The sequence below is a fragment of the Lepidochelys kempii genome, chromosome 14 (genome assembly GCF_965140265.1).
Source record: "Lepidochelys kempii isolate rLepKem1 chromosome 14, rLepKem1.hap2, whole genome shotgun sequence".
Taxonomy (NCBI): Eukaryota; Metazoa; Chordata; order Testudines; family Cheloniidae; genus Lepidochelys; species Lepidochelys kempii.
Genome location: NC_133269.1, coordinates 19,425,623 through 19,453,447, shown reverse-complemented (window position 1 = coordinate 19,453,447; position 27,825 = coordinate 19,425,623). Strand labels below are relative to the sequence as shown.

At 39.3% G+C, this 27,825-nt stretch overlaps 1 protein-coding gene across 4 annotated transcripts in view; it reads right to left on the bottom strand.

The window, feature by feature from the left end:
* The window catches only part of LOC140897955 (uncharacterized), a 35,205-nt gene that overhangs the window by 5,544 nt on the left and 1,836 nt on the right, over positions 1-27,825 (bottom strand). Inside the window, exons 4-7 of one of the 4 annotated variants that reach the window (XR_012154895.1) lie at positions 27,673-27,795; positions 27,096-27,207; positions 26,901-26,971; positions 26,757-26,806 (exon numbers count right to left, since the gene is read on the bottom strand). Coding sequence is in view for 3 of the 4 variants with exons in the window: in XM_073311260.1 (XP_073167361.1) it covers positions 12,992-13,082; positions 27,673-27,795 (214 nt within the window). In the remaining variant the exon portion in view is untranslated. Of the gene's footprint in view, positions 1-12,339; positions 13,083-26,756; positions 26,807-26,900; positions 26,972-27,095; positions 27,208-27,672; positions 27,796-27,825 lie in introns of those variants that run through there. The other 3 variants (XM_073311260.1, XM_073311261.1, XM_073311262.1) reach the window with 3 other exon arrangements.

Below are 27,825 nucleotides of genomic sequence, written 5' to 3'. Positions count from 1 at the left end.
ATCTAGTTAAAATCTATACCAGCCCCAAGTTCCTATGCCAATTTTTGTAGTTTTACAATCCCATTTCCCTGTTTTTAAAAATATTTCCTCTCCATTGTTACAGTGTGAAAGATCCACATAAAAAGGGAGAAATTATTATGCAAATGAGACAGTGAAACTAATGCCAACCAAAAAGTAATCAAATGCAAAAGCAAAGTAAGCTAAAAAATAGGGGGGAAATGGTCTTCTAATTTCTAAATTGTTACAAGAAACAGAAGGTTAAAACATTCAGACAGAAGTATGACTTTTAAATATGCAACATCCCCACCCACAGAGAGTACTAAATTGTGTTTAAAAAAGAGCTGCAGATCCACATAGGCACTCAAGGGTACGCAACAGGAGGGTTTTAAACAATGTATAGGATTATTATGTTTTAATTGGAAATATTAACCCCACTGTTCAATACTTTTGTAGTTCAACCTAGTATGGGATTTAAAATAATGTTTGCCAAATAAAGCAGCAATAGGGTAAATTTTTCACTGTTCTATTTTATTGTTGCTATTTTAACAATTAATTGAAGATGGGGATAGATTGTTCAGAGGCATTTTTAATCTGGTATTTCTTCCACTTCTACACTGCAAAAATGTTAATTTTGCCCATAAAACAAGAAATCACAGAATATGATTAATATCACAGAAGCAAAACACACAATGATTGCAGCACTGCCTGTATTTAGTATTGATTATCATGGTTAAGGTTGGATGTTTATCACAACCATTGGCAAAAGTGAACGTCAGTGTTTTTGTTCCTATGTTAGTCTTATTCACTCCAATCAACATGCTACTGAGCAAAACTTTTCTATTATTTTGTGACCATATTTGGCCCTTTACATTAATTTGGTGTTTTGCTAACTGTACACATTTAATAATTATTATTGACACCTATGGATAAGCAGTTACTAAAATACCATGCCATGAGTTTCTTTAAACTGAAATTATGACTTTTACATTTTTTTTCTGTAAGAATTAACCAGCCCTACTCATGCTGTATTGTGAAAGCGCTTCAAGGAAGCATCATATATTGAGACTTATTAAACAACTATTTTTAAATCTTTAGGCACACTTCAGAATAATGTCTACATATCCTCAAATCTAGAGATGAGAGTAACATGGCAGAATGTACTATGACAATTAAGAGTGGTTAGTATTTCTGTATTAAACCCTTGATAGGATCTTCCCCCATTGTAACAGTAACCACTGGAGTAATGGGTGGTGACCCTGCCATTTAACAGGGGTTTTAACCTCTCGTAACTCTGACCCATGTCAGGTGATAAAGTTTCAGTCTCTTACCAGTCAGCACAGCCTTATTACATGGGGTCAGAAGTAAATTAAACCTTGTAAAAAATGGAGTAAATGAAGTATACACCACTCAATCTGTAAGGGATCCTGACCGAATTGAAGAAAGCTGTAGTAGCGGTTGTAAATTATGCCAGTATAATTATATCAGTTTTAACCAATAGTCAAAGATCTACAAACCCTAGTGTAGATGTAGTTGTAGTATAAAGGTGCCTTATATCAGTGAAATTATTCCCCTTCCCACATGGGAAAAGCTATAATTTTAAAGCATCTTTATACCAATAAAACTGCCTTCACAGTAGGGAGATTATACCACTTTAGACTATATTAGTATATTAGTTAAAATAGTATAACTTCCTAGCACAGACATGGCCCAAGTTTTCTTGGAAGCTAATGGTATTAAAGAGAAACTAGATAGGGTGAATCCCTCCACAACTGCTGCAAGTGAAAGGCCTTGAGGCATTTGAGATCTATAATACTTTTCTGTGGGAGCTTGAAGGAAGTATAAGACAGCTTGAAAATGTCATTCAAATATTTGAAGAATACTCTGATCGATGCAAGTATATCACCTGGGAAAGGCATATTTTCAAAACCAACTCCTAGGTGAGTCAGTTGACCATTACAGGCCTATGTAGTAAAGCTAAGTCATGAGAATTGGACCTGTCAACAGGTGGACTAGGAATGACTGAATTATTTTTGATAAAACCAGTAACCAGACCAAAGAAAAGTTATGATGAAAAATGGACTGGATTTTGCAAAGGACAGTGGATATTTGTAGGGCTAATGAAAACTGTACTTCCCTCATGACAGGGTATTAGATGCACTCCAATTATTTCACTTTTTTTTTTATTAAAAATACATACCAAGACGTTAAAGACAGCATAAAAGAGTAAACAAGCAGCAGGAACTAGATTCGTTTGCAATAAACAGGAAATCGTGACACAAGTGTCTGAACGGGTGCTCAGTAATATATGCAACAAAAACAACTAGTTCACAAATGTGTGTTACTCTCAGCACAAATACAAAAGCAAAATACATTTAATGAACATACAGTTGGAGTGCAAATTTCTGGTAACACAGAAACAGGAGTTGTTTATTGCTTAACTTAATACGTTTTATAAAGTAAGGTTCCCTAACAGATTGGTTTGTGAAATTAGAAATAAAATGAATGACAAGTGAATTTAAAAAGAATGGAGTTATGTGCAACATACACATAGCAATCATATATAAAAAGATTAGTTAATGCCAATATTATAATTCTTAAAATGCCAACCATTTTTCATATGGCAGGTACAAAAATTATCCCAAGTGGTAACACCACACCAGTATGTCTGTGTAAGGACGGCTATCACTCAGGGAGTTTAAAATAGTTCAACAGGAAGTTCCATATGTGCTTGGGTTGGACAGTATTCTACAAACGCAGACGAGCAAATATGTGCATAGCTTATCTACTCAGCAGGATGCAAAACATGTTCTCAAATTATGTGATGAAGTGTTTAATGGACTGGGATGCATTAAGGATGTAAAACATCACAGTGATAGAGGTCCCAACGTGCTGCCTATAATATATACACCACATAAAGTGTCTGCAGCACCAATAGAAGATAAAAACCTGAACATAACCAGATAGTAAAATTAAATGTTATTGAGCAGATTCAGACAACATGGACCCCATTATAAAAAGACAAATTACATGACCTAGAAAGTAGAGAAAGTAATGAGGTAGCAAAATTTGCAGATGACAGAAGTTATTCAGGTTACTCAGGACCAGAGATGACTGTGAGGAACTTCAGAGAGACCTAAACAAGCTAGGTGAATGAGCACCATGATGGCAAATGAAATTCAGTGTCAATAAATACAAAGTAATGCACATTGGAGGGAACTATTCATACACCATATAGGGTTCTAGATTAACTGTATCAACTTGAGACAGAGACCAGGGCATCACTGTAGGTAGCTCAATTACAAAAAAAAAAATTTCAACAACAGATGTGTATTGAACTAACAAGATGCTAGTATACATAAGAATCGCGATTGTGAATAATACAAAGTACTATAATGTCTTTATTTTAAAATCAATGGTGCAGTCTCTTCTTTAATACCATGTGCAGAACTGGTCACTCCAGTTCAAAAAGGATATTGCAGAACTAAAGGGATATCAGGGAGGAGCACAAGAATTATCAAAGGCATGAGAAAAGTCCATGAAGAGATTGAAAAGTTTGGGATTGTTTGCCTTAGAAAGCAAATTAGTAAGAGGGCACATGACACAAGTATATAAAATAATGAATGGCATTGAGAAGGTAGATCTGGAGCTTTTTTTCTCCCTGTCTCATAGCCCAGGATAAAGGAGACATTCAATGAAATTAAAAAGTGGGACATTAAGAACCAATCAAAGGAAATACTTTTTCACACAACATGTAATTAATCATTGCCACAGGAAGTTGTTTAGGCCAAGAATTAAAGACTCAAGAAAGGACTTGATAGTTATGTGGATATCAAGAATTACTGGTGTTATCATAATTAAATTACAATAAATTCTACGAGATAGCTTAAGCCAGTCTCTAGACTCTAAGCTCTTTGGGGCAGGGACTGTCATTTTCTATATTTGTATGGTGCCTAGCTAACATAATGGGGTCATGGTCCATGACTAGGGTTCCTAGATACTACAGCAATTACAAATATACAGTAACTATTAGAGTCCCAGATGAGTGCTTTTCAGGAGGTGGGGAAAGAGAAATTATCCCATATCTGTCTATTGCAAGTTCTTATCCCTTCCTCCGATGCATCTGGTAGTGACCACTGTCAGAGACAGGATAATGGACTGGATGGACCTTGGGTCTGGTCCAGTATGACAAATTTTACGTTCCTATAATGACTCAAAACCTCTGAATAAGGCCAGACAGAGCGCTATACCATGGGAACAGTTGAAGGAAGATCATGTCTAAAAGTTCGGAATGCATAACAAGGGTTATGACAAGTCCAACTAGATAGAAAATGTGCAAAACTCTGCATCTTCAACTTTCTTTTTAGAAGGTGTGAGTTTAAGAAACTTCCATTTGGGACTGAATGCACCTGTGGTACACCAAAGCTACATGTCCCAGATTTCTAAAGATCTGGACAGGGTAAACATACTGATGATATGATTTGGGGAGAAAATAAGAACACAGTAAAAGACTACAGAGTGATCGGAAGCAAGCCAAAGGAAAAAGCCTTAACAAAATCAAAAGGAACACATGCCAAATTGGTTTGAATGAGATTAGTTATGCAGGACACACATATACTTAGTGACAAAGGATTTCAACCAGACCCAGAAAGGTAGAGAAAATTGGACAACTGCAAAGACTTCAAAATGCAGGAGCCTTTCAGTGTTTCATGGGCACATTAACATACTTAGTTTGTCACAATTAAGTATTCCACTCAGAATTCTGCTTGAGGACATTAAAGAGTGGCACTAGGATAATCAGCAAGAGAAAAAATTTGCAAATTAATAACAGTCACAGAAGCACCAGTACTGAAATATTTTATAAGCATACTATGACAAAAATGTCGTACAATTTACCCCAATTGCAAATGGGGAAGAATGTTAAATTCCAAAACATAAAGCAGGCAATATAACATTTCTATCATTTTCACCAAGGTTACATGTCATAATCACCCTAAAAGTCTCATGAGAAAAACAAAACACCCAAACAAAAAGTAGTACGGCAGTGGTTCTCAACCAGGGATCTGGGGCCTCCTAGGGTGACTCGAGCAGGTTTCAGGGGGGCCTCCAAGCAGGACCAGCATGAGACTCACTGGGGCCCAGGGCAGAAAGCTGAAGCCCCGATCCCTGAGCCCTGCCACCCGGGGCTGAAGCTGAAGCCTGACCAATGTAGCTTCATGGGGCCCGAGGCAACTGCCCTGCTTGCTAATGTTGATCCTGGCTTTTATATGCAGAAAATCAGTTATTGTGGCACAGGTGGGCCGTGGAGTTTTTAATCGCATGTTTGGGGGGGGGGAGGGGGGGAGGCTCAGAAAGAAAAGGTTGAGAACCTCTGATCTAGAACACTACTGACAGAGCTCCTGTTCTACCAGTTGTAAGAAACACTAATAACTAAAACACCAGGAGCAACAAAGAGAAGCTCCAGGTATCAGATCAATCTCAGCAATCAAAGAGGCCACTGCAGAAGGAACTGTTTTAAAAACAAGAAATGCCTGTGTGATCAGAAAGCCACTGATGTTCAAAGATAACAAATACTGACAGACGTCCAGTAAAAGGCAGAATAATCCTGTCATCTTGCAGGAGTTCAAGTATTCTTGCCTGGCCTTCATCCTACCCACCTGCATTTGTGTATTGTATTAATAAAATGAGTTATTTTTAGCTGGTTTTATTGTATTTACATTTGATTTTCAGAAAGGAGGGAAGATGCAACAGAAGTTGCTGGAGTCAGTAGATACTGCTCCTTGTCATGATTGGGGCCAAAAAATAAAGGTAAGCAAGCAAATGTTTCACACATTTATTACACCTAGCATGTTTTGAAACAGTCCCCTGTGAACAGGAACTGCCCTTCTGGAGCAAGATTAAGCTGAACAGAAGAAAAATATAGAACAATTCACTTAAGTTTGATTTTTAGAGGTGCTTCACTTTCTAATAAGTTGTCATTTAATTAAATAACCTTCCTCAATGCAGTTTCCCAATAACATACATATATGTTAGAAGAAAAATGCCCATTTTGCTAAGCAAAACAATCTGAGTTCACATAATGAAAAATCCTCCTCACTGTGTGTAATCTGTGGAAAATGAAGGTGGAGTGGAAACCTTAATTTAAAAAGGAATTTCTAAGAGTGGAGTACAACAGCAGAAAAGATAGCTGCAATGTATACAAGCTTCTTAGTTATGTTTGTACATGTGTGGTTTGGTATGGGCTTGTTGGTTGGCAAAAGATACCTGTGCAAATCCTGAGCTGAAATCTTGCTACTAAAAAACTTCTTTTCAAGTTTTCCATTTGAGAATACAGTGTCACAATTATAGCAACCGGGATAATTAAGCTGGGTAAAACAGAAACTAACATTTTCTGACTCAAGAAATAAGAAATTTTGAAGCAGCAAAAATGAGGGTTGAAGTGCTAGCTACAGAATCTAAAATACTGTTTTTCCTGTTCCAAGTGCAGAAACTCAAAATCGAAATAAGGCAGTGTTCTCTACTAGCATTTGTAAATACAAACATTTCTGCAACACTCTTCTCACCATCAGAACACTTTCTGGAACAAGATGGCAGTAAACAACACAAAATCTATACTAACGATTCACCACAAAAGGAAATCAGTACAGTTCATGAAGCACAGGTGATTTTTCATGCTAATACATACTACCAAGATGGTGGAGTGCTGCATTTTATACTAGCTGAATCTTCCAAGTGGTCTTCTAACATAACCCAAGGTAGAGCACATTGCAGGAATACTCTCAAATGGCTCTATGGCTGTGTAGTTCCCCCATAATGCTGACTAGATCTCTTGGTGGCAGTTGTGTTAGGATTTTGAAAGCTTTTGTTGTTCAACATTTAAATGCTCTTCTTTGGAAAAAGATTTTCTTTCCCCACAGTCAGACACGGGCAAGATTTTACAGATTTATCCAACATAACAAACTTTGTCAAAGCAGACCAAATTCATCCTTGGCGTAAATGCAATAAAGCAAAGTGACCAGTGAGAAGTATGACCCACCCAATGCATTTATTTTGTCTCAAGCTATAACCACAAATCAAACCATTCTATGACCTGTGTCCTGAATATCTAAAAAATCACCTAAAGCTCTAAGATAAAGACTACAGGGAACAACTGTGCTGTTCTGGCACAGTGGGACTTTCAACAAGAAGTGTAAAGCTTATCTGTGTGGGACCAGAACTTTCTCCTAAGGTAGGGACCGAGACTGTGCAATGAACTCCCCTGGAACTCAGGACCACCATCACAAACTTCACCACTTTCCATCTAAGTGCAAGGTGCATTTTTTTGACCTTGCTGTCTTTAACACTCACATAGCAACAGTACATTTATACTGAGAAAAGATCAAGACACTCTGCTGTGCACGCTTCTCCCTCTAGGGAGAGGATGAGAAAAACAAACGATGTAACAGATACTAGTTCCATTGCTTACTGTACTACTGGAAGGCTCTCAGAAACTACAGTGATGAACATGGTATACAAACACATATGGCATAAAACAGAACATTATAATTTCCCCATAAGAATGCTTCTCATGATTTATTGGGGGCAGCTTTGCTCATTTTGGAAAAAAACATCATTTGAAGAACAAGCAGTATGGAGAGATAATAAGCCATACATGTTGGTCTCCCAAGTCCCTCTAATCACATCACTACTGAAGCCACACTGGAACCTTAGGAAGCCTGACAGGAACAACTACACAGAACAAGTGGTTCACCGAATACCTGCAAATGTAGCCAACTACAACAGGTTCACTTCCTTAAAGTGACAGGTTTCAGAGTAACAGCCGTGTTAGTCTGTATTCGCAAAAAGAAAAGGAGTACTTGTGGCACCTTAGAGACTAACTCAAATAAATTGGTTAGTCTCTAAGGTGCCACAAGTACTCCTTTTCTTTTTCCTTAAAGTGGCCGCAAAAAGGAATATCTCCCATGGCTACAGGAAAACCTACACTCCCTGCTGGTTGGCAGACAGTGAGGCACTCCTAAAGGAGTACAGGACAATGGGTAACCCCACCACTACAACCGTTCTCCTGAAATCACTTAATTCCACTAGATGAGACAGATGGGCAAAAGCCTCACAGAGCCTAGATTTTACCCACTCAAATAGGAAAATCTGGAGGCTTCTCTGTAAACTTGGTGGTCCTAATCCTCCTCAAAGCAGAGTGCCACCTATCACAGCCGATGCCACCGCCACCCAGAATTCCACGGCTCAAATAAATCATCACAAAAGTAAAGTGAAGAAAGAGCTTCATCGCTCCATGCCCAACAACACTGAATCCATCAAAGCCATTAACTAGAAAAGAAGTGGATAAGGCCATAACTCTCAACAATCTACGCAAGACTGCAGGCCCAGACAGTATCTTCCCAGAATTTCTGAAAAGCCTAGATAAGCATAGCCATGACTGGCTGACACCCTTCTTTACCAACATGCACAGCCTTGGCCAAATGGCATGGAAGCAAGCAAAGCTCACTGCCACCCAGAAACCAGAGACAGAAGCCTGCATTCTGAAAATCTACTGGCTAATATTATTACTATGCATAACATACAATATCTTGGAAAGACTCTTACTCCAGAGACTTACAACCATCTTTGAGGACTACAACCCTACGGAGTAATCCAGATTTAGCCTGGGACAAAGCACCTGCAATCAGGTAATCACACTGACAACCTACATGGAAGCTGGCTATCAAAGTAAGCTCAAAATGAACAGTGAACTTTGTGGCCCTATCCTCAGCATGCAAAATGGTTTGACAGGATGGTCTGCTTAGAAATTGCCAAAATAGTGTATGCAGAACAACACTACATGTACTGACAGTCATGTCACCAACTGAAAGATTTCTGTACACTAATGAAACAGACCAGCAGACCCTGTCTACTAACAACAGGCTCCCACAGTTATTTATTTTGGCACTATCACTCTTTAATATTTGTATCAGCAATATGCCACTGACCCAGACACAGATTTTTGGACAGCGGATGATCTCACATTTACCATCCAAGTGAGCACTTTTACCCAAGAGAAATGCATCACAGAAGCTCTGAAAAAACTGGGGAGTATTATTGATTATGGAGACTGACCTAAAAAAACCAAACAAAAAAAAACAAACAAACCTGTCTCCGCATTCCATCTGAGCAACCACCATGCAAAGAGGCACCTAAATGTCACTTTCTGCTAAATTAAATTTAGGCACAAGGATTTCCTGAAATATCTTGAAGTGGTTCTCACATACAACATCTGACAAAGACCACAGCCAAAATAAAGGCGAAGGATGATAAAATCTACAAATTAGCTGGGACCAATAGGGGAGCAGATGCTCACACTTTACAGACAGCCATCTTGGCCCTTGTCTTCTCAGCAGCTGAATACTGCACACTAGTATGGACAGACAATGTATATAAGAAACTTGTTGACAAGCAATTGTTCACTGCTATGGGAATTGTCACAGGAGTGCTGAAGTCAACAACAGTCTCACGTCATTGCACATATCTCACCATCATCCCTCCAAAGAGGAGCAGCAATAATACAACACGATGACAATGCAATAAACAAATCCAGATTTGCCCATTTATGAAGATTTCTAAACTTGCCCCCACAACCCACCTGAAGATGCTGTGTTAGGTCCAGGAACCCTGTCTGAGTAGCAGACAAAGCTCTTAAAACTTGGGACTATCATCAAAAGACAACTGTCCAAGCCTGTGAGAAGACAGCAGGATCAAGAACAGATTATGGATATTACAGACCAACAACTGCGCTTCACCGTGCCATCTAAGATATGGATCACAGTGAACCATGTCGGAACCTCACACAGGTGATGCAACTATCTACTATACAACTAGAAGAAGAAGGACAAACCACTATGTGAATGTGGAGAAGATATCCGAACTATAGAACACCTAGTCAACTGCTGTCCTCTAAGATCCTTCTCTGGAGGGACAACCTTGGTTCACACCATGTCACTACAAGCCACAGAATGGTTGACAAACTTGAACGTCGACCTTTTATGTTGCTTTTCAAGTTGCCACATGAAAGAAAAGAATAAATCACTTTCCATCCTGCTTTTATATTGGTTTAACAACCAGATCAAGAAATACATGGTTGAATCTTGTCCAGTTCTCAGCTAGGATCTTGGTTGTGGCAGAGAGCTTTAAAGGTGGGAAAGCTAATGGTCCAAATAGGGATCCCTAGGTATTGAGATCTTGTATCAACAGAAACCAGAGTACTTCCTGGGAAAACACTGTCTCAGAAGCATTTTAAGTCAGTCATCTTTGGGTTTCACAAGGTATGATCTTAACACATCACTATGGACATGTCTATACTGCATTGTAGTCCTAAGGTTAGTGGAACTCCAGTTGACTGACCTGTATTAGGGAACCCTGGGCCTGAGCATCTACATTGTGTTTTAACCCTACATTAAAAGACTTCTCTAATCCATGCTTGAACTTAAGGATCTAGCATCCACACTTCAGTGCACAGAGCCAAGTCAAAGTAACCATATACCAGAGTTCCTAGTGCCCTCCTGAAATGTGTCCACTCTCGCCCTAGGGCCATGATGCACTGTGGGAAAACTTTTCTTGTAATGTGCAGGGTGAGCAGTAGTTTGAGCAGCCTGACAATACAACCTGCTGAGCAGTCATTTTGGTCCTTGCGTTCCCAGTTAGCAGACCCAGCGACATGGAGGAGGCACCTTTTGACAAACTCCTCTTGCTTGCACTTTCACTCCTGCATAACTGACAGCACAGTCATGAGGTACCAATTTCAACGGTGGAAATTTCAACGGTGTTTTCTGTCCCACCAAAGGTATCTTACAGATTTCCTGAGGGAGTGTCAGGAGGAAGCAGAATACCTTGGCATTGCAGATCTGCACTGGCAGATGCTGATCAGCATAACTGGTGTAGCCACTGATGCCCCCTACGTAGACTGCTGCTTCTGGCGCAGGGCCACAAGCACAGGCTGGTGGGACAAGGTTATCATGCAGACCTGGGAGGACCAGCAATGAGTCCAGAACTTTCGCATGAAGAAAGCCTCATTTCTGGAGCTTTGTGAACAGCTCACTCCCAACCCTCCAAATGTGAAGAGAGACATCTAACGGCATCCTGGCTGATCCAGAAGCGGGTTACTATAACCATCTGGAAGCTGACTACCCCACACTGCTACAAGTTTGTTGCCAACCAGTTTGGGGTTGGAAAGTTGACTGTGAGTAAAGCAGTGGCAGAGGCAACTGAGACAATTGAGTGGCTTACCCCAAGGTGGCATGCATTAAAGATATTCCATAGGTAATTGCTGACTTTGGGAGAATGGGGTTTCCCAATTGTGCTGGGGCCATTGACGGGATTCGTGCCCATAGTTTACCCTCCTCAAGGAACACGTGTACCTAAACCGCAAAGGGTCCTCATTAGTTATGCAGGCACTAGTGGACTATAGAGGCAGATTTCTGAACGTCAGCGTTGTCTGTACTGGAAAAGTTTGAGATGCCAGAGTTTCTCGCCACTTGAGAGTCTGCGTTCATGGCCACACTCGGACATTATTCCCACCAAATGACATTGACATAAATGATGTTCCCTTCCCCACTGCTATTCTGGAGGACCCCACATACTCCCTTTTGCCTTGGCATTTGAAACCATTTCAGAGACCCTGGCAAAAGAAGGTTTAATTACACACTCAGCAGGTGTAGAATGGTTGTTGAATGTGTTTCTGGCAGATTAAAATCATATTGGAGGTGTCTACAAAGTCATTTGAATGTCAGTGTCATCAATTCTGTCAATTACTGTGGCTTGTTGTGCTCTTCACAGCCTTTGCGAAGCCAGAGGTGAGCTATTTCCCCCTGATTGGGCCTCCAATAGCAAGGGGATACTGGATCAGTACCCTCAACCAGAAAGTACAGCTACCACTGTGGAAGCTGATGGCACCGGGAACCAGAAGTCACAGATGCTGTGTTCTCATATTATGAGCCTGCATGGCCCTAAGGAAGAGGAGGAATAGTACCTATAAGAATGCGCTTGTGGGGAAAAAGTGGCTTATTATTTTTTTTTTTTTGGGGGGGGGGGGGGGAGAGCTTGGGAGGGATGTAGGGTGGACTGACATGCAATGTAAGTCTGAGTGACATGATGAACAATGAACTTGGCTGGAGAAGAGGCGGGGGGGGGGGGGGGGACCAGAATGGGTGTACAGCCAGTTTATTGAAATGTGAATTGATGTACCATACCTAAATAAAAGAAGCATTGGTAAGCAAACCTATTAATTGTTCTTGAACATTTTTTAGCTTTACTTTCTCAAGCCATAATTCTATGATGCAATGCAGTATCAATAAATGTTCTTGAAATTATAAACAGGCTTTATTTGGAAACATGTTCTAAAATAGTAAAACAGTCACACAGCGTTGGGCAGGCCAGCTGCCATTACAAAACCACACATCCAAAAGGGCAGGAAATAGTTAATACATGACACAATCCCCCTATCACTACATGTTCCCTGGCCCAACATTCTCCTGTCCCTTCTTTACATTTTCCCCTCACTCTGTGGTTGTTGGGGGAGGGGAGGGGGATATTTCCACCAGACAGGGGTTGAAGGTGGCAGGGGGGATTGACGAAGGAAGGCTGCCCTGCCCAGCCATTCATGAGTCCTGAATGCATAGGCCACTCCAACACAGAATTATCGAAGTTACTGCTGGACTGAGGTATGTTGCAGGAACATCATGCCATGGAGTTGGAGAGGCAGCCATTATGGACAGGAGTTGCTGAAACAGTTCTCTCTGTTGAGCTCTGTCCTCCTCCCTTAGCCTTCCTATGCCAGGCATTGCTTTGCAAGTGCCTGCTCCCTAGTTGAAACCTGTCCTCCACCTGAACAACAAACCTCAGCCTGTCCTCCTGCCTGTCAACATGCCATTGTTCCAGTCTTTTGTCACTCTTCTTCTGGTACTGGACCTGCTGGTCTGCCCTCTCAAGAACATCAACCATAACTTCATCATGGAAACAATTCCTTTTGGAACATGAAGGTACGTTGAGCCAGGGATCGAGTTCCTGAAGAAGAGCAGGGGGTACATAGGTTGAGGGTCCTGAAATAGGACATGAAAGAGGATAATTGTCTAAACTAGAACACAGAATTAATTTTTGTGGAATCTCAAGGACAAAATGTAACATTTCTGAAGTGAACCAACATATAATGTGAAGGGGATGCTTCAGTCCTCAGACTGTCTCTGGATACAGCCTTGTTAATCGCAATCATAGAAGTGCAGAAACAATGGTAAGTTTAAAATTATAACCCTTTTTTGTGTTTCATAAAATTTTCCTAATTTCCATGAGGGATGGAGGGCTGGTATGTATAGTGCCCTTGCTGCAAAAGGTTTTTTTCTGTCATTTCAGGCCTTCTATATTGTGAAAGATAACTGTTCTTGTGGTACCCTATTGGCAGAGGGAGATGTTACTCCAAGCGGCTGGAGGGAAACCTGCAGTTTATGCAGCTGAAGTATTCAAACATATAGTGACCAAACAGCAAATCTGTTAGTGGAGTGGACTAGTCAGCTATACAGAGGGAGGGGTCTAGAAAATACACCCTTCCCTGCAATGTGATTGACTATCTGAAGTCCAGCTTAAGGAAAAGTTTGCAGCTATCAGCAGCCAAGATTGGGTCATAACCTATGAGGGAATTAACATGATGCTGTGTTAGCTCACATGTGGCTTACTCTGTTATTGCTGAACACGAACATTCTGAAATCTGCAGCTTTCCTCCATCCACCACCTGGCATAGTTCTGGGGGAAAACTGACACCCCACTCATACTTTGGAGAAATGATTTTGTGACCCACAGACTGCATGGATTACCTCTAACTGAAATGGACTACATTTGGAAATAGAATACTGTTGCCCAAATACAACACACTCAGTTCACTGTTTACAGGCTGCTCCAGGGACCCCAGAGGAATGATTACACAGTGGCAAATTTATTACTGAAAGGAAAATATGAATGACCCTAGCAAACATCTGTGACTTAACAGTTAAAATAACAGCTGTTTATGAATGTTTGAAATTCCAAGTTGCCATTTTGAATTCCACTTAGTGGGGGGAGTGGTGACACCAAGGCACTGGGATATAATCTGCCATTGATGGCCGCACACTGCTAGCTGGGGCTTATCATTTTTGCATTGCTTCTTACAGCAGAAATCCCTCCCATTACTGTAATAATAAACTGTAAATTTCAGTCATACACTTACTGGGCTCTGGGGTGGCTTCTCTCTCCACCAGGTTTTCTGCAGACTCGGCAGCGAGTTGTTCCTTGAGGGTGGGGAGGGAAAACAATCGAACAGTTCTTCAAAGTAGGGACCAAGAATTTGCTGTTGATCCTGATCCGCAGCCTGTTCTAGGAATGATTTCATTAAAAGGGAACTTCATGCTCCTTACTGGGAGCCTAGTGCTGGCTCCCATCAGTCCCCATGCTGGATTCAGGGACCAAGAAGGCACATCCTGGCTGACCAGATCTTCATGAAATACGGTTGGCTCTGTGTTGGGTACAGTGCCCAGAACCTTGACAAAGTCATCATAAAGTGGGCATGTTGTTGACCAGTTGCCTGAGGTGTGGTTCTTGTCCCTGGTCTTCTGCTACTTGCTCTTCGACCTCTTAATACGCTCCCTGCTCTGATCACCTGTCCGGATAATCTGCAGACCTGCCAACTTTTTAGCTATCTGCTAGTATGTGTGGTCATTTTTGGTGCTTCTGCTGAAGTCCACAGTTTTACTTGCTTCACATCAGAAATTCACCAAAATTTGGCTGTCCTCCCATGACCATGAAGCAGATCACTTTGAAAAAAGCTTGATTGGCTTACTTTCCATTGCAAACCCAGGAGGTTCTCGGATACTGTGCTTTCAGTTTGATGATCAGAAGAGAATGGGTTTACGATTATCTGTGTTGCTGCCATTCACCAAGGGGTATGGCTTCTATTTTCAATACAGTGGGTTGCAGATTGTTGGGACTAAGAGAGGACCAAGGAAGTTGTCCCATGGAATTGTGGGATACTTCTGGCAGACTCCCAGGACCTGAGTAAAGTGGGGCTGCATCTACATTGCAAAGCAATAGGTCTGGGACCCTGGATCTCAGGTTGACTTGTGCTTGGACCCTCCTGCCCTGCAGGGTCCTGGGACCCTGGGTCTGAGCCCTGGGTTAGCACAATTGTAGTACAGATGCAAGGGGGAGTTTGGCTTGAGCCCAAGCTCAAGCAGGGGCTTACGTTGCAGTGTAGACATACCATGTAAGGTCTTGTGCATGCTGGTGCAAGACTTGTGCATGCTCACTCTCTTTCATTCATGCTCTGTTTTGATTAAACAGAAAGGAAAGAGATACAAATCATAAGAGCATGCTTACCATAGTTTTTACCCAGGACTCATTTCTTGGCTACATTTACACATTCCATTTTTGCTTTAGGATTTTCATAACTTTTTTTTTTCTGAAGCTTAGACATACATATCACATTCTATATGCTGTATATCTATTATACACAAAATGTCAGAAGCCAATCAGCGTTGACAAACCCAAAAATCTAATGCTAAAAAAAAAAAAAAAAGACACCCCACGAAATTCTACATTTTTGAGACTAATTTCTCTTACAAGAAAGGCAGACTATTACTCCAAACTAGGAGATGCAATAACTTCTCCTGAGCTAGGGCTTTAATAAGCAACACAAACAAAACCCAGTGTGTACCGGGATCACAGATACATCCTACACCATTTATCACTTATCACTGCTGGCTCCATGTTTCAGAGCCAGCAGGGGTCTGAAGTTGGTAAGAATCTTACATTCAGACATTTGGAAAGCAGGATTTTAGTCAGTTTCAGTTCCCTTCTGGTTCACAGGAAAGGAGCTGACAACAGAGAGCTGATGGACTATGCAATGGGAGTGCATTCATCAATAAACATCATCCTGGATGATGATGTTGTCTGAGTTGCCCAGCTCCTGATATGGAATGTTAACACTGCTGTAACTCGTTTTTGATGTTTTTACAATGAAAGGAAGATATTTTAGAACGAAGGGGGCTGAGGGGTTGCATTTTGGAAATCATCCTACCTCTTTAAATAATACGTATCTAATTGACATTCTAATCTTAAAAGGGGATCTGGAAAGCTGAAACTAAACTAAAGTTGACTTAAACCCCAAAACATCCCCTGAATTGCACCACTAACCAGGCTTTTTCTTCCAGGGAACCGTGCGAGGAGAAGGAGAGAAAGGGTCATTGAGCACAACGTGTTCATTAACTTAAGTTCTTTCCAAGAGCTCTCACTTCCCAGTTTAATCAAGACACTAAAATAAACAGTTCATTCACATAATTGATACATAGATCCTGTACAATTCATGATGCAGAACGATCTAAAGTGTCTTTAATGAATTAATAACTGCCAAAGGATTTCAAGAGGCAGAGATAAAGGAATTACAAAAAAGTTAGCTAAGATATTTCTTTGCTGAATGCCCTATGCAACCTGGTTAATACAAGCTGTCAGCATTACATCTCTTACTCATAATGCTCAGAAAAAGGCAGCATTATTTTTTTATTTCCTGAAGTTTGTCATTTTAAAATTGGATCCTTAATAGTACTAAGTTTCTACTACTATTTTTAATTGGTCACTGAAAGTTAGCGCATGTATTTATCTAAAGCAGCGGTTCTCCAACTGTGGGTCGTGACCCTGTTTTAATGCGGTCGCCAGGGCTGGTGTTAGACTTGCTGGGGCCAAAGCCGAAGCCTGAGCCCCACCACCCAGGGCTAAAGCCAAAGCCCGAGGGCTTCAGCCCTGGGTGGCAGGGCTCAGGTTACAGGCACCCCGCCTGGGTCTAAAGCTCTTGAGCTTTGGCTTTGACCCTCCCCCACCCCCAGGGTGGTGGGACTCAAGTGGGCTCAAGCTTTGGTTCCCGCTCCTGGGGTCATGTCGTAATTTTCGTTGTCAGAAGGGGGTCGCGGTGCAATGAAGTTTGAGAACTCCTAGTCTAAAGGACCACAACAATACAAAGGTTACCTAAGCTTCCAATTGTTTTTGTGAATGACTGAAAGGTTTGGAGTTAACTATCTTAGACTGGAATAGCTAAGGGTTTTTTTTTACTACAAAAAAGCATTATCTAGACAATGTTAAATATTCATAATTTAAAATCTTACCTTAATAGACAATAGCTTACATAATTACAGAGCATATGCTACATGTAGTAGAAACTTATAGAAATATTGTGCACATATGCAATAGCAATTTTTAAGATCAGAAGAGTGTACCTTGGAATTTTCTGAATGTATATTTTCACAGAACCAAAAAACCCAAGAGACTATATCAAATGCCAAGACAAAAAATTCCTAAACTGGAGTTACGGTTTAAAAAGAAAAGTTACAGAAAATTAAGAGGAAAACAATTTGGAGAGCACTACTGAATTAAAAAAAATGTGTAATGCCAAGAAACAACAAGTTAAGGTTCAATTATAAGAAGTTTGAAGATCTGGAAATGCACAGCTGGAGTCATCCAAACCACCTTTGCTCTATCCCCTATGACCAGCACTCTAGGCCCCTGCCATTTGTGGCACATGCAAGTTTGATATTTGTATCTCAGTTTGACAAATCCTGAGTCTTATACCTCAGGGGACTGGTCCTAGTCAATCTTGAAAGTGTAACTAAGGATTTTAAGAAGTTTGCCAACTCTAGATATCTTAAATCTACACTATTCTAAGAATCTCCCTGGAATTTGTATTAAGACTCAAGCTTGTGGTTTTTGTAGACATATCTTAAATAGAAGTACATGATCCTCACATACAGCATCTGTGATACACCAGATTATCACTATTTAATACTCTGAATGCTTTGATAGGTCAGTTGTACTTCTTTTCAGTCTTGTAAGAAGAGCACACAGAAGTTCCTGTGGACGTCTTAAATCCAGTGTATTTTCAACTACAGACTACTGTATAAATAGCCTGAAAGATTAGTTGTATGGATTACAGCACCACCCACTATGTATTAAGTGCTTTCTACACAAACTTGAAGAGAAGTCCCTGTTCTGAAAAGCTTACATGTTGCTGCTACTGCAGCTATCTTGAACTAAGCAATACTTCATAGTACACAAGCAACGAGTAATTAACTGAGCTACTCATGTACAAAATTAAAGCTGCATACATCCACAGTTGTCATAAACTATTAAAGAGTCAATACAATATCAAAAGTTTCAGGATGTGGCAAGATAATGATCCAACATTTTCATTTGGAATTGCCCATGTATAAGGCATTCATATGGATTTCAATAGGCAGGATTTTTAGCTCTTCCAGCATAATCTGTGGATATATTAATATTTTAGTAGGTTAACTGAGGACCATTTGGTGGGATATACTCTGCCTACATTATTAAAGCTTATTTTTGTGGATTTATAGTTCCTGCTATTAGCATTGCAGCTGTCTGATGTTCAAGCATAAAGTTACATGCAGCGTTACGCACATTTTTAGAACACATGCATGCACCCAGCATCGACAATACAATAGATGCATTGGATCTATGCACATATTTTGTAGTTTGCATGGGCTCCATGCACATTTATTAACATATAATGCTTGCATTATATGTACCAGATAAGAACGCCACCTAAATCAAGCTGGACTCCCTCACCCTTTAAATAAGGGCTCAATGATGGCATTCAGCCACAGTCTTGAGTTGGCACAGCATTGTAAAGCATTCTCCTAAACCTCTGTGGGTGTATTAGAGGGAGTGAAATCTATGACACCCCACTAAGTGGTATGTCACACTCCTGTTTTTCCCTCCCTCCCCTCCCCCATAAAGGCTGGACATCAAAGCTAGCCAGCATAGATGGGTACAAAGCCATGATCTTCCCTACTCCTCCCCCTTTTTTGAGGGGGGAGCTTGTCCTAGGCAGGAGCCACTTAACAATAGCACCTGCACACCCACATGCATAGGAGCTGCAACTCTATCCTACCCATGCAGGAAGTGCAAGGGGGAAGAAGTATCTTATGCTTCCAACCACACTGCACAGCTGCATAAGGGGTAATCTACAATCTAGCCCCAAAATAGTTATCTTCTCCATCCACCCAAAAATTAGTCAGAAGTGCTTCTTTCCTTTTTGAAATTTCCTCTGATATTCTAATGGTTTTGAGCTGTAAAGGGGAAAAATAAAGAAATTTCAAATTTCAACACCCATGCCTCAAAAATGCCTTGGCCAGTTTCTCCTTAAACTACCTAGAAAGAGTTTTGTCCTAGCAGAGGATCCTGCATGCAGGGTTCCATTTATCATGGTTAGAATGTGATGAAATAATGTAAGGAGAAATCAACTTTCACTATATCATTAATATTTCCAAATTCATATAAATATGGAGATAGGTATGCAACCCCATGCTCTATGAGCTCCTACACAGTTTTCACAGTGATATAAATGTGCACTAATCAATGCACCAAATATACTTAAAAACAAAATAAGATGTCTTAAAAACAGACATAGTATGCAAGCCCCACCCAGCACAGCCCTTGCTCTCCCTAAATGCCTGAGAAATTAATGCCCTTGCAGTATATATCTGAAAATTCATAGAACACTTGTTACATATACTTGTGCAGATAGTTTGTTGTGCACATGCAAAAAAACTATCTAAATCCAGTATTTTTTTATATCTGCACAATGCAGACATCCAAACATATTTATTTTAAGTTGGGAAAAGAAAAGAAAATTACTCCTATGCTGATGAGTTATGTCTTTTTTTAAACTTTGTTACAGTAGTTGTGAAAAGGGCAAAGAGAAAAGAATATAGTAAAGCAAGATGAGTGCACATGCTGCATCCTATTCTTTGTAAAACTATTCCAGCTTTCCAAAATAAAAGAAATTGGAGTGTGTGTATACACAAATAAACAAGCCTATCGTTTCATTGACTATTGCACATAAAGCAAGATTAAACCAGCTGCATTTCATATATTAATAACTGATTTAGTTCCATATATAAAACACAACAACTTCAGAGGATAAGTGAATTTTCCATAATAATTCTTGGTCAAAGATTTAGTAACTTTGGTAAAGAAAGTATTTCAACATAAACACTTGGGTCTTGTTACTAAAGAACGAGCATCACCACAAACTCCAAAATTCTCTCGCAAACATTTTGATATCACACATAGAGCAGTTTTTAAATTTTACATCCAAGTTATTACTCTTATTCAATATAAGGTAAATTACATTTGAAAAGAAATGAAATGACAACTGCTTAGATCCACCAGCTACTTTCACTCCTAGAAGTTGCCTAGTCTATTTCTCAACACCCCAGGTGAATTCCACACATATGTCCACTCACCATGGACTCTGGGTGTCATGGTGATGAGGGAGAATTGGAGTTCTGTTAAAGAGTGGAGGGGATGGGACAGCAGTTTCTGGAACAGGGAGAGGAAGCGGAATAAGAAAGTAGCTATGGCTTAGTACAAGCCATAAAAATATTCAGATTGCAGTTCCTCTTCCACTTCATTTCCCCCACCACCAAACTGAAACCCCACTGCCTGCAAAGAATGATCCCGTATATGGTCCTGCTCCTTCCATGCCCCTCACACACAACTGCTTCTCCTCTGGTGCCACCAATCATAGTCCTCCCTGTCCAAAACTTCCTACTATGCCAACTCTCCACTATTCTCAACACCAATCACCCCCCACCCCGCCCCTGCAAAAACACCCCCTGCAGCCTTTCCCTCCTCTCTACTCCCTGCTTAACATTAACTTGTACATAATTCCTGCATGCAATAAAAGCTTTGTAGAATTTAAGAGCTCACTGAGATTAAGTAAACTGGTTTATTTCCCAGCTGCAGTGCTGTCTCTAACCACCAGTTCTCTTCCATGCAGTCCATGGTTGAACTTTGCAAGGAAATTTGTTTTAAAGTGTTGTTATATCCAGCCATTCATAACAAAAATCCTGAAGGGCCTATCAAGGACACATTTAGAACATAAAAATCATTGACCAAGATTTTCAGAAGTGACTTGCGATTTTCTGTGCTCAGCTTGACACACTTTAAAGGGGCTCTTTTAAGGTATCTTGAGCTAGGTACAGGAAAAAAAGCAAAGCAATCACTAGTAACCTTTGGAAAATCTTGGATCCCACTTCTACAACAATCATGGTTAGAGCTCAGCCTTATTTACTAAATACTTTGTACTAATGTGACTTCCTTCTAAGGTTCAAAACACACTTGAACCTCACAATTCCTCTATGGTAGATATTCTTCCCACTGCACTGATGAAGAAATGGAGGCATAGAGAGAAAATTGACTTCCACAAAAATCACCCAGCAAGTCTGTGGAAGAGCTGAAACTAGAACCAAAGACTTCTATGTCCCCATTATATATCCTAAGTAACATGTGTGACCAGTTTTCCCTTGTTGATTTATGACTGCATGATAAATCCTGAGCATAGGCATTTATAATAGAAACAGAATTGTTAAGGTCTCACAAAAAATGGATATATATTCTATTTTAAAACCAACTTTAATTAACTACCCTATTTTCTTTATTCTTTACTGTATATAAAGGAATAGGCCTGCATTTCTCCAAGGTATATCTGCTCCCACGGCTTATTCCTCACAAGAACTACAATGTAGACATCCAAACATGTTTATTTTAAGTTGGGAAAATAAAAGAAAACTACTCCCATGCTACGCAGACATCAGTTGTCATGTTACAGTGCTGATTATTCCACACTTTAAATAAAGGGCAACAGCTATTAAAAAGAAACCTGTTCTCATTAAAGTTTTATAATAATTAACTAAAAAGAAAATCTCAAAAAATACAGGACAGATTATCAGAATTATTTCTAAACTAAACGTATTTGAAGTAGTCCATTTCATATCAACAGTTTTTATGATTTTAAAACAAGAAAAAATTATTTGCCAACGCAAACAGGCAAAAGAACACAACTACCAAATTTAGTAGTTATGAAAGTCTGTATTTTTGTACTTAAATTCCCATGTAAATGATTGGTAAATATGCCTGCATTTAGAAGGAGGTTTCCAAATGTATCCCAGTTTAAATACAGCTAGAACACTTACATTTCAAAGATTCAGTAGCTCTTTCTGAATTCCAATAAAGGAATTAGAAGACCTATGGCTACACAGAAAGCAACTGCAACAGTAATGCTGCATTCAAAAAGAACAATGTTCTATAGCAAACCATTTTTTTCCTGTTTAAAACCATACTGGTGATGTCTACGCCCTGTCGCTAAATAACTATTCATCTGAAATGGAACACTTCAAATGTGTTTAGCTTAGAAAAAATTCTGATGATCTATCCGGTGGAAGTTAAGTTGAAGACTAAACCTTTCTTTTAGCTCTTTCATCACTGAAGTGACCGCCACCAGTTATGATGCCATTTTTTCTAGGCCAGACTAATTCAGCAGTTAGACTTGCATTACTGAACATCAGGCAGCCAGGGACAAAATTTTGAAAGAACAGGGAGAAAGATATAATATAAAGTAAAGGAGTACTTGTGGCACCTTAGAGACGAAGAAATTTATTTGAGCATAAGCTTTCGTGAGCTACAGTTCCCTTCATCAGATGCGTCCGATGAAGTGAGCTGTAGCTCACGAAAGCTTATGCTCAAATAAATTTCTTAGTCTCTAAGGTGCCACAAGTACTCCTTTTCTTTTTGCGAATACAGACTAACACGGCCGCTACTCTGAAACCTGTCATAATATAAAGTGTTAAACGTTCCTTCTCAATAGGAAGTTTCCAACAAATACCACCACTTTCTGTTTTATTTCAACAAGTTGGTGGCCCATGTAACATTTATTGAATAATACAAAATAACTATTGTCAAGACACAGAATTTCCTCAATGTTACTGTACTTCAAAGCCAGCAAAAGAAGAGTTAAAGAAAAAGGGGTAGCATTTGCTTTGTAACAACAGCTGAACTAAAGTGCCTTTTAAAAATTGCATATTTTATGTAATGGTCTAGTTGGAAGAGTTTGTCTCTAAGGGCTTGATCCTGGTCTCATTCCAGTCAATGGAAAAGCTCTGATTGACTTGAAGGATGCAGGATCAACACCTAAATCCCCATGAGTGTGTTAGATGGAAGATTATATGACTTCATTCTCTTTGGCCAATTAGGCTCACAGTTTTATCCAAGCCATTTTATAAGCACATATTGAACATACACACATACTAGTTCACTATTGCCAGATGAAAACTTTCCAAGATTATTCATATTTAGTAACTACACACAAACTCACAATTATATACAGAATCACTACTACTCTATTGAGCTTTAATAATTATTGTGATGTTCAATGCTGATATGGCCTTTGTAACTGAAACATAAGTAATCAAAGATTAAAAAAAAGCACTATTTTGGTTTTAATAAAATGAAAACTAATACATGAGCAATCAAAATAATTAACACTGAAATTTATCAATGCATGTATTTGCCACATGCATGTCATCATTAGCTATCAAAACTCATCATTCAGTGCACAACCTCTCTGCAGAAAATCCAGGCATGTATTGAACCTGCTCCATAAAGAGGAGGACTTTAGGGAAAAAAATTACAGGAAAGAAAACATGATCAGATGGTACTACCACCACCTCTAGAATGTCATTTGAACATTTCAACCACATATTTGAATGTGAATAAAATGTTCAAAGATTATAGAAAGTAAGCCATCATTCTCAAGCTGATCAGAAGTTATCCTACCAGTGTTAGTGTAGTTTGCTGTTTCTCTTTCCCATCAAAGAGCCATGTCTGACATTGATGCAGTTTTCACTATGGACTCCCATAATAAACAGTCCACTCCACACCCTTTATTAATGTTAACATACCACAATGAAGTTTCAGTTAATGAATTTTAATTTGTTGCTCGACAATTAACATGGAATTTTATACTACAACTTACAATAAGTTCTCCATAATAAATAACATCCTCACAGCAAAACCAGAAGAGATCAAAAATGTCTCAGCACCATTATGTAAACGCTTGATATTCTTCTTGTTGGCCAGCCTGAAAAGTAATGTGACAATGATCATTAACTTGCTTGTTTTGTGGCCTTCAGAAACCTAAACAACAAATATGGTTTTATTTTCACATAATTTATATTAAGACAAGTATTTCTCAGTGGAATTTTACATGAACTATTTGTTTCCAATTATTTTTGGATTATGTGAAACTAGTTACATTGATAATGATTCATATGCATTTTTGCACATGCAATACATACTTTTTACCATACTGGTATTCTACACTTTCACAATATTTCTTCTCACTGTGGTTCAATACAGTTTAACATATATTGTTCCAATCAAAATAACTCAATGACTGTGGTATTTTACACTAAAATACCCCATCTTATTTTTCTAAGGACAAAAATAGTTACACATTCACTTAAAAATGATAGTAATAAAATAGTGATAGAAGATACAATTTACACACATTTTCCAAGGCAAAATATGAACAAAGTAGCCTGAAAAAAAGGAAGCTGAATACATCAGGGCTCATTTTACTTCAGGTTGTAATTTCTGTGTTTGGTACTGACTGTACTTCAGCTGAAAGTGTGCTAGCAAAAACTGCCAGGGCTTGAAAAATAACCCACTTGCCAGTGATGAGCAGAAAACTTTCCCTGGTGACCGTGACATCTTATCAGTTTTCTCCATAATTTAAGCCTTTTAAAAAAAAGTATCTACCCTTTATGGCTGCAAAGATACCCCTTCAATTTCTGAACCAGTGTTATGTTGTCTTATTGAATCTATCCAAAACGATGAGAGGTGTGAACTGACTTCAGTTCAAATCCTAGCTCTGCACTCAGCCAGAGTAGCCAGGACCAATATTGGGAATTTCTGTAGGGCTGACAGAGTCATTCCTTTTCCCTCATATTCCCAAGGCTACTGTACAGCAGCAGAGATACCATGTGGATGTTAGTTCAGCCACAGAATAGCCTCCTCCACACCATTTGCCATTCTGTGAGAGTGGAAGTGATGCACTGTTAACTAGATCCATCAGCACCTTATCCAAATACCTACTGTTCCAAGAGGTACTCATGTCCCATACAGGCTCCCCAAAATCTTGTTGCATCCCCAGTGAGGTTGAATTACACTGTTTCCACTAGTGGATCTTATTTACTTTGAGGATTCTTAGAATTCTTCCACCATCACTCCAGATTGGCAATAAGCATTTTTAATCACATCATTTAACACTGCCCAGAGAAGGATGGGAGAATTTCAGAAAATCCTCAGTGTAGGCAGAGCCAAAGAGAGTCCTCTATAGCTGCAGAGAATGGGTGTAATATGTCCCTAAAAGTGATATGTATCACTTCCATTCATCTTAACAGAGTGTTTATTCTAAAGATTTTAACCTCATGAAGCTGTAATATAACTGGAACTTCAAGGAAACTGCAGTGCACCACCCTCCCCACACACTGTTGGGGACTAAGTCTCCAGCTTAGTAGGCTACTGGATGGTTTGCCAAGATCTGAACTTTGTTTAAACACGGTGGTGGTCACCACATCTAACTGAACAAACTGGACAGAAATCTCCCAGCCCTCCCAAAAAAAAAAAAAAAAAAAAAAGAAGAAAGAAACTACTTGGGGAAGGAGGGTTCTATATAGAGTGGTTCTCAGAAAAAAAAATCCACAACTGTCAGGGAAATTGTCTTGGAATAACCATTTAAATAGTTGTTGCCAGAACCACTTCAGCATGGACAGGAACAACTAGACCCAGAAACATAGCTTAGTATTAGTATGTTACTCTGTGAGCAGTATCAATGAGCATCACCAGTTTATCTCACAGATTTGATGTTACCCGAAGCAGCAACCCAGTAACTGTGACACTGGTGGGAACAGGATTGCTGAACAAACTGATTGTTAATTTGTAGTATTGCTCAGGCAAAAAACAACAACAAAAAAAAACAACCCTGTAGAACATGAGGACAAAAGGTATTTGGTCTGGATGTACAGAGCCACCTAACATTATGCTCCAGGATTAAGACCCAGAAAAAACAGTCCTTTCATCTCAGGAGAGCCATCTTCTTCCTCTCTTCTTTGAGAAGAAATGTCAAATAGGAAGAATAAATGTTTTTTTAAAAACTTGCTGGGGTAGCCCTATACTCAATGTAATTGAGCTATAAAGACTGTTAGGCGATCAGATACTAAAATAAAGAGGGCCATATATGTACTTAAGATATAACGGTAGTATTTTTCTGGAAAAAAAAAATCCATGTTCAGCCATTCAAATGATCCAATTAAATAAATATTCTTAGGTAGTTTGTAATTACCTGAAATGCTTCTTGTTCCATAAATGAGAGACTTCACTTATATTTCCAACTTTCCTAGTTCTTAAACATAGCTAACATTTATTTGAGCATGCATATGCCCAGTGACCTGGCCTGTTTATTAACAATCACTTGTCCAGCATTTTCCATTTCAAAGCACTGGAGTAATATTAATTCATATATTCATCTCCATATAGATGAAGATTATAAAATTGTTCCAAAGTACTGTATACCTATCTAATATTAGACTATGAGGAAATTTTAATGATGATCAACCAATTTACGCAATATTTCTGACATACTAAAAGGCCATAAAACAAGTATTCCATAGAAAGTTTCACTTACCCATGATATATCAGTCTCACAAAGTTAATCTCAGATCCTTGCTGCTTTCTAAACCACATTTAAGTTCTGTTGCCAGAATAAGATGCCAGTTTGAATGTACCTGAATTTATCCGCTTCATCCATTTTGTAATTTGCTCCGTTTTTCCAAACAACATTCTTCTGAATCACAAGAGGAATCACTTTCAGAAACTCCAGTTTGTTAATCTGTCAAAATCAAAGTAGGAAAAGTTAACAAAGTTACAAAAAAGAATAGTGGAAAATAAGATTCATGCAAACACATGCTTCATGCCTTACGTACTTCACCATATTAGCGAGGGGTTTGGACACACCATGCAATGCCATTGTAATGTCCTAGGCTCTCAGTGTCCCCTGCACACATTAAAAATACATTTTTAAAGAAAGTTAGATAACTAAAATATGGACCAAATTAAAGTATTCAGTAACGCTGTTGTGGATAATTGAAACCTAAAGAAAGAGTAATGGACAAGCATACCTATTTGAGGCTCCTTTGATCTCAACTGTGAATGCCTCAGTTACTGTTGGTATTGCAGTAAAAGAAATCAGTAGAGTCGACTGATGGTGTGGTTGCCTCGAGGAACACGGCACTATTTTAGATAGGTTAACATGTCACTTTGTATGTAACATCATTCCAAAACAGGCAACAATGAAACATTTGTCTTTTGAGCAAAGGTAACTGCATGCACAAAAATCGCATTAGTCTGCAGGCTGCATTCTGCTACAAGTATCAAAATGTACTGACAATTTCACTGTAAAATACCTGAGACACTATATTTTCTTGTTATATCAGTGAGCTTTACATACAATTATGGAAGGCAGCAAACAGAGATGCACGTTTGCTGTGTGTGCCCCTTGAGGTTTTCAACTTTCCCACAACATACTTCAGGTTTTCCCCTCATCTGGACCATCCAAAAACATTCAAGTTGTTTTTAAACAAGGGATAAGAGCATGAATGGTATGGGTTTCTAATAAACAAAATTAAAAGTGATAATAAACTGATGCAAAATAATATATTCAGATATAAAACATGCAAAACCAACAGTGTCACTAACGTGTCATCGGTCTCTGTTGAACAGTCATCAGGCAAATCCCGCTCTTCTTTCACAGTTATGATTCTCACATCTTCGGGTCCAGAACAAGTCGATTCTTTAGACAACTGGTCATCATTGTCATACCTGTATCACAGAAATATGCATAATTAATTA